The 8,427-nt window shown below is 35.7% G+C and overlaps 1 protein-coding gene across 1 annotated transcript; it reads right to left on the reverse strand.

Moving 5' to 3' along the window:
* Positions 1–3,951: 3,951 nt before the first annotated feature.
* On the reverse strand, positions 3,952–7,048 carry LOC116845689 (potassium/sodium hyperpolarization-activated cyclic nucleotide-gated channel 2-like). The gene is made up of 3 exons (XM_032818692.1): positions 6,816–7,048; positions 5,454–5,618; positions 3,952–5,262 (listed from the first exon to the last, which is right to left on the reverse strand). Exons 1-3 carry the CDS (start codon positions 7,046–7,048, stop codon positions 4,065–4,067), a joined length of 1,596 nt encoding a protein of 531 aa, XP_032674583.1. The 3' UTR covers positions 3,952–4,064.
* Between the last annotated feature and the right edge of the window lie 1,379 nt (positions 7,049–8,427).

Below are 8,427 nucleotides of genomic sequence, written 5' to 3' on the forward strand. Positions count from 1 at the left end.
ATATTAAATTTATATTAGAAATATTAAATTTATATTAGAAATATTAAATTTATATTAGAAATATTAAATTTATATTAGAAATATTAAATTTATATTAGAAATATTAAATTAATGTTTTTTTATTGTTTTTTCTAACCTTTATTTTACATTAGAATTGTACAAGACATATGTAGATTTTCTAAAAAAATTTTCGGTAAAAACTTTAAGTGTTTTAAAAATATTTTATTCTATGAATGCAGTAGTTGGGATTTCAACTCAAAAGTGGGATTCCCAATTTTATATTGCATAAAAGTATACCGACGTTACACACACTAACTGAAGAACACGTGAGTTCCGTTTTTATTTTGAACAGAGAACCTGTGCTTGCGGTAAGAATGAAATTATTAGTTGGTAATCGTAGTGAGTTAATCAAATTTAGGCCGGATTTAGCTGGTCCAAGAGATATGGTGCTTTGTTTATGTATTTATCGTGAGAGGAACAGGAAAACAAAATTGCGAAATGTTTCTCTTAGAACATAGAGTAGGAAGTTCCAATACCTGCAGGATACTAATAACTTTTTATCTAATTCTAGACATTCTTACTATTTTGATTTTTAAATATAAATATTTAAATTTTCCATGTAGAATATATGTGTATATATATATATATATATATATATATATATATATTTCTTGTATATTGAAAATTCAAATATTCGTATTTAAAGGCCAAAACAATAAAAATGTCCAATGTTATTAGTGTCCAGACATCAGTACTTTTATTTAACTTTCTCTTGAATTTCATTAAACTTGCGATAATATTAAAGTTAAAAAAAACTAAGAAAATTGGTTTAGGAGCAGCCAAGTGTATTTTTGAGCATATAAAAATTTGATATTAATATTCTTCATGAGTGAATAAACCTTAACTGACATGTTATTAATTAGAATGAAGTTTCCTGTAAGTGTTATGATATCCTGTTTCGGGTAATAAAAACAGTTTTCATTGATAAAATGATTAAAATTGAGCTTGGATAGGCGCGAGGTAAAGTTGACTTAACTACAGGGCTGTGGAGACCTCTTGCGGAAATTCCGGAACTGCTAATCAGGATACGTACTTTATGTGTGATCTTACCCTGAGTCGCTAGCCAATTTGATCCGCTACCAAAGCAAGATAGCCACGTTGCATGTTTGTATTTCGGTTATTGCAGGAGAAAATATACGGTTAACGGAATCGTTGCGAGTATAACAATATAGAGGAAGGTTGTCTCTACCATGTTTCTGTACAGTCAGTCACAACAATTAGTTGCCTGAGAAGTTGTAACTTCAAAATTCTGAAAAAAATATATCATCCGGCCTGCCTTAATCGGAATCTTGAAAAATTTCTGTGTGGGTCATTATTTTGCAATTCTTTCGTAATCCATTCTTCCAACTTGCTATATTGGAATATGCTAGACTTTTCAGTTAAGTAATTGATACACAGCAATCAACATTTTGATCTCCGCGATTTTCGTGTTTCACTTGATCGGTAATACCCGTGACGATAGCGTGTCGTGCTCCCAGAATATAATACCGTGCGGGAAACCCGATGAGATAAATTGCGAAGAGACTTTTCTCGCGCCGCTGTGCGCGCTCACTGGAATGATTTACACGGCGGCGTCCAAGTTTTCTCGCTCGGGCATTCCTCGGCCGGGCGGAATGAACGAATGAAACGAACGAGAGCTCCGTTCCGGAGCAAGAAAAAACAATTATCGCGAAAACCGCATTCATTAATAACGGATAACGTATCATTGCATCGCGTCACGCAGATATTCAAGTAGAACCGGTCGGAGCTAACTCGATATGCGAATCTTTCAGATAAGCACGCATCGTCAAGTAAATCAGACCCTCTCTCGTTACACGCGTATTCTTAATGCAATATCCCGGGATACGGACTACAATCAACTACGGATCTTACAGCCAGCGCTAAAGATAATGATCCCGGCGCCCGATAAGTATTAATAGTGCGAGCTAGTTGTGCCGATCCACACTCGGCCACAAAGCGAAGAGACGTCCTTCCGTTTCTCGTTCCATTATATTAAGTGCCCCTCTTTCTCCATCTCTCTTTCGCTTGTCGATTCGAAGCTCGATACATTTGATACGTGCGATGCATTCCGCAGCGCGGAACTTGATTTTTGACGATCGCAAAACAACGCTGCCGAGGCCGCGTTTCCGATCGCGAATGCGCGCCGCTAAACTGTAATTATCACGAATCCATCTTAAGAAGCGATCACATATTCTTCTTGCTACATGATATTACCGATGATCTACAGTACATTGAAAATTGTAGTCTTCCGCGGCGCACGATCGCGATCTTCTTGATCCACGTCCAGGGTAATAAATCTGCCCTAATGTTGGGTTGCGAGAAACAGTTATCGGAGTCTTGAAATTTATCGGACCTTTAACAATTTTCCGCTATTATCGTCAACGATTATTAACAATTCTTTTAATCCCGACAATTCAACACCACAGTTTTTTGCAACCCGACATTAACGCGCGCCGCGATCAGTTTAGAAGGCATTTCGCACTCTCGTGCTGCACACGCGCGGATCCTGAGACGACGCATTGTCTCGGAGTGCGATTTCGCCAATAAATCCTATGCGCTAATGTTACGTTGTGCGCGGATGGATAATTGAGACTCTCGGATTTATCGTCGCCTGGCTAATAGTCTCGATGATGCGTTTGGCATTCGGTTGCAATTGGTGTAATTTGAAGCGTTAGTAAGCAATTCTTAACAGCCGTCGCTTTTTGCACGAGGCCTCTCAGAAGCCACCCGCATAGAAGTTTTCCAAGATCTTTCCAGTATGAATTCCCATTGGAATACTCAAATTTTTCTCAAATTGGTCTCCCCACTGCGATATCCAATTGGAAATTCTATTCAAACGTGGCTTTTCTATCGAAACAGAAATACTGTGGAAACTTTTTTCAGTCAGTATCAAACGGGGAGTCTCATTTTTCTACCAACAATTGCATTCAATAAACTAAAAAAATATAGAATAAAAAATATCTTTTTAATACACTGAATATAAACGGTATATTAACAGATTCTCTAAATATACAATTAAAATGAAAGAAAATTTGGTTAGTAAGATCATAGATATTAATGCGAGTATTTATTGGAAGGGTAATGTTTGACAATGTAATAATGCATGCGCTCTATATTTTTCCGAAATTAACGTACACTGGGAAATAAATGTTTTATATTTGTAATTATAATCATATACAGAATATAGAGATATAGAGATATATAGAGAAAAATAATTACTATAAATCATAATGAAGAAAACTGTTCTTTCATTAAATTCTACGTAATGTTAGTGATAATAACTTTATATGCATGTTACTACCATTTCTGTGTTAGGACAACCAAAAAAAAATATCGTTTAGGAAAACAATCATAATTTTATTATTAATAAGATCAACCATTTTTTCCTATCTACTAATTTATCTTTTATGTCAAAACTAACTTTGTATTCCAATTATTAATATTAATTAATCTTGCTATACTATCTCAACTATTTCGACACGCATTATCTTAAACGATTCTTCTTAAATGTTGTGTAGTTTACCTCGATTTCAAATATTCCTAATCAGAACCCATATTGCAAAAAATTTGGTATTAAATTTAATATATCTTGATTTATCCACCCTAATTTTTGTGTTTATCACAAAGCAAATATGTAAACAAATAAATAATATAAATTGGAAATTAACACAAAAGTGTAACACTTAGACATTATTGTATTATTTTAATACTTATAAATGGCGAATACGAATTCAACGCAAAATAGTTAAAATGACAATGAAATGACAATAAGTTAAATTAATACACGGAGTTATGTTGAAAATTTAACACGAGAATTTCCAGGCAGATTTTAGTTCGATTTCCTTCTCGATTTTAGCTCTTACAATACATTTTTTTACCGGGTGGTATTAAAACACGCCGCTGCATGGTTAATTGCTCGCTCGAACATCAATACCAATCGATATATGCGTATACCATAACGACTGCGAGATCTTCAATGAAAGCATCCCTTTGATGCCTTTGATTTATCGTGCGGTATTATTGAGTATCATTGTCTTCTCGTGCCTCTCGATGGCTATGTTCTTGATGCGTTCCCACATCATCGGATACTGATAAATCGTTCTGACAAAGTCGATGCGGTCCAGACGATACAGCTCGCAGATCTCGACGGCGACGACGCTGGCCACTCTGCGCTCATCCGGCATCACCAGCGCAATCTCCCCGAAATGCGCGCCGTCCTCCAAGTGGCATACTTCTTTGCCGGAACTCGTGTAAATTGCCACTGTGCCGTTGGCGATGAAGTACATGCAGTCGCCTAGCTGATTGACTCGCACGATCACGTCGTTGGTCAAGAATATCTCGGACTTGAGCAGGTTGACGATGCGCGCCAACAACAGGAAGGGTAGATTGCTGAAGAACGTCACGTTCTCCACGAGCTTGCGGCAGGCATGCATGCCGATCTCTTGGCGCATCTGCATGGACAGGGTGTTGAGGATCTCGCTCTCGCGGAAGTATTGGTGTTGAAAGCGAAATTCGTAGTATGCCACGATGCGACGCTGAGTCGAGCGTGGTAGCTGCCGGTGCCTCATGTATCGCTTCAGTTGCGCCATGCTGCTGTGATACTTGATCCTCGAGCTGTTGGCGCCCTTGAACAGCTGCATCACTCGAGCCGTCAGGATGTAAATCGTCAAAGTACCTAAGATCTGCAGGACGATCAGCAACGTGAGGTCCGCTTCGTTTTTCGGCTTGCTGTGCAGACAGCCCGATTTCATGAAGATGGGCACGGCGCGCAAGAGGCACAACAGGTATTGTCGACCCTTGGGTGCCTCCCAAAGGTTCTTCTCGTGTATCCAAGAGTCGTTGCTTGGACGTTCCAGCAGACGGATGGAGGTCGTGGCTATCGGTACCAGCCAATAGAGACAAGACTGCCAGTGCAAGGTGATCGCCAACCAAAATATTATCACGCAGACGTTGTAAAAGGTTATCGGAACGTCGTAGGCGAGGGCGATTTTTCTCATGTATGAAGCGAGAGAGAACACGCGAAACAGGCACATCAAAGACGCTAGCTCGCGAGCGACTTTGTACTCCCACCATATTTTACTGAAGGCGATATCAGTTGGCAGGGAACCCAGCAGATCTGTCACGAAGCTGCCATGTCTCAGATACCTCTTCATTATTTTCTTCGGCTCCATTACAACGCTGTGCTGTGTATTGTCGAGATATCTGTCCGACAACAAATAAAGAAGTCTTCGATTATGACGAGTTTTAAGTTTTGAGATCGCTTCTCACACAGCAGAAATGTTCTAAATATATCATTGGGATATGCTAAAGATATCGCAACATTTCTAGGATATCCACATGATATATTTTGAACATTTCTGCTGTGTAGGTTGTTTGTAAAGCGAACTCTTTACCCTGTTGTGAAATTAACGGCTATGTCCATGCAGCAAATGAAGAGCAGGGAATTTTTGAAAATTGTCCAACAAAGCGGGCGTTCATGAATCTCAAAGACTGCCTGATACGGAACAGCCAAAAATAAACACGTCATCGTGAAAATCATTGTAAAATCCCAATAGTGCCTGTGCCATGGAACATCTGATTTAGTCATATATGTTGTAGATATGAATGTTGGAAAGAAATCATTTCTTCAAATAAATAATTATTGCGATGCTATATAACTATGGTCGTTGAATTATAAATAGATACGCATGTATGTATGTATGCCTTTGATAGAGATAATGTATTTACACATAAATAAGAAACATAGAAAAATATATATATTGCATTCTAGTAAACGTTACTTGTTTCAGGTATTTCACAAGTTTATATATCCGCAAATCTATTATAAGATTATTAAAAATATCAAATTTATTGAAAATATATTTTGAATCTTAGTAAGTTTAACATTTCAAATAAAAAATATTAAATTAAAACAAAATAAAAATTTAGTTTATACACAGAAAGATAATAAAATAAAAATAAAAATTTAGTTTATACACACTGAAAAATAAGATAAAAAATAGTAAATATTTATTCGATGGGTGCTATATAATAACATATCTAGTTATACTAATGTAAAATAATTTTGAAATAAGAAAATATTACATTTTCTAAAAATTTTAAGAAAATTTTAACCTTTTATAAAAGCAATTGTTTATTTTACTTTAGATAAAATAATTCAGTACTGAAGTAAAAATATGTTATTAGTATCCACCAAATAAATATTTATTATTTTTTAGATATTTTTTAGTGTAGAGGCAAACTAATCTTTTTTCGATAAAGTTTTATAATATTCTTCTAAAGAGAATAAATTCTTCTTTTGAATGCATAATAATGAGTTTTCCTAGAATTCCTGATGAATGTATTTTGAAACTATTATCAAAAAAATATTGTGTGTTAAAGATATTACTTAAAACAGAAGGAAAGTAAACTGAGAAATTGCTTTTCTTAGCTGTAGATATGATATAATATATAATAATATTTTTTGTATGTAACATTGTCACGAACAAGTTTAACTTTTCTTAACTCATGTATCGGTCTCTCAGACCGGCGAGACACAAAATCGACGCTTTTCTGAAACCACAAACGTTATCGCGTAAACGGAGCAGTTTAATTAGAAATTAAAGTTCACGTCAATAACACACTTTTAATATATGCCATTTTTTCCACTTAGAAATTAGACTCGCAGATTGAACACGAGTCTTTGCGCATTAGAAAATCACGTGAGCCAAGGAAGGTTAAAAGAGTTATGGAAATTTGTTAATGAAAATATGCACCTGAGGATACTGAACGGATGCAGGATGTATTTATAATTACGCAAATGTCGTCGCTTTTCGGAGATTATAGTGGCGCGACTACGTAAATACTTGCGAGTGCCTGGATTTTTGTCCGATGCCATCAGTAAGTGGCGGAAAGCATCTAACGCTCGTTGGAAGAGACCGCGATCAGAAAGAAATAGTATATCTTCATATTTGGTAGTTATCTCGCACTCATGCTCGACACGAAGCATTGTGTTAATTAAATGTATCAAGGACGATGCGTAGAGGAAGGGTGAGCTTCACTAAATGTATATTTTTAATGTATATTTTTAATGACAGAGATATCATTATGTGAGCACACTCGCATGATAAAACACGTATCATTCACAATGGCGCCATCTCTTCAGGTTCAAAAGAAGCGGCTCCCTTCAAGGTAGGTATAGATGAACGTGGTCGGTAATGTAGTTTCGTACCAATAGTTGATCCCCAACTCGTCAGGTTTCAGTCTGCGCGCGCTGGTTTCTCCTCTGTTCGTTTTTACCTACCAACGATAACATACCGTGTGCGATTCTTGTAGTTAAATAATCTAAAATACAATACCAGCAAGGAAAAAGAGACCTAACAATCTCTTCGTTGGTAAGATCTGACCTATTGTTGTTTGCAGTATATATACAACATGTGATAACATGAAACAACATAGGTGTCTGAAAAGCGCCATGAAAATGCCTAAAAGATACTAAAAACGTCATAAACTCTTTAAAAGGCGCTCTACTTTTTCTAAATGTTTTTTAGACACTTTTATGCGAGTAGCAACAGTCTGCTGGTAATATTTAATCCATTGTTATTTGCACGTGTAGTGTTACTTTTTCCTTTACGGAAACAGCACATTTTTCCTGGTTAACTATTTGATGAAAATAATGAAGAGTGTTTGAAAATACACGCGAACATAAAATGTTTTTTTTTTTCACTTATGACTAATGACGCGATCTATACACGAATTATTATTTTAGCAAAATTGTGTTTTATTACATTACGTTTGCCATTGCTTTAAATTTATTTTGTGCAAAATTTGGATATTGTATAACACAAACAGTTTTGGATCTACTATTTTAACATTAAATGTGTTGATTTTCGCTAATTAATATTTGGTCTAAAATGTGGAAAATTATATTTATCTAGGAATTTAAACGCGTATTGCGTGTGTCGAGTAATTTGTGAAATTTTACGCTCGCAAATATAAATGCGTTTGCTAATATGTGCAACCATCTTGAAATTAATATCATGCAATATGCACGAGGCATCATATTTCTCCAGGGTTGGGAACGTTACTTTTTAAAAGTAACGCGTTACAGTTACCGTTACTTGCGGTAAAAAGTAACTCGTTACCGTTACTCGTTACTGATTCTAAAAAGTAACGCGTTACCGTTATTTGAAAAGTAACGATAAAAAAATTGTTACTTTCCTTTACTTTTGTAAAAAAAAAGTTAAAATCAGCATATAAAATGAATAGTAGAAGAGACAGTACATAAATTATACATATATAAAGACAAAATATAAGATATTTAAGCAGGTAGCACACATTATTGCATAACGACATAAAGCCCATTCTACATTAGTCGAAAGTCGCAAG

Source organism: Odontomachus brunneus, unplaced genomic scaffold (assembly GCF_010583005.1).
Source record: "Odontomachus brunneus isolate Ranch 3 - 2012 unplaced genomic scaffold, Obru_v1 Obru_scaffold_056, whole genome shotgun sequence".
NCBI lineage: Eukaryota > Metazoa > Arthropoda > Insecta > Hymenoptera > Formicidae > Odontomachus > Odontomachus brunneus.

Bases quoted from the DNA above. Each gene is read 5' to 3' on its own strand.
- LOC116845689 (XM_032818692.1), bottom strand. From the start codon at position 7,048: ATGCTTCGTGTCGAGCATGAGTGCGAGATAACTACCAAATATGAAGAT. The intron at 5,619-6,815 runs GTGCATATTTTC...TCCATGGCACAG, and splicing joins CATCCGTTCAGTATCCTCAG to GCACTATTGGGATTTTACAA. The intron at 5,263-5,453 runs GTAAAGAGTTCG...GTTGTCGGACAG, and splicing joins GCCGTTAATTTCACAACAGG to ATATCTCGACAATACACAGC.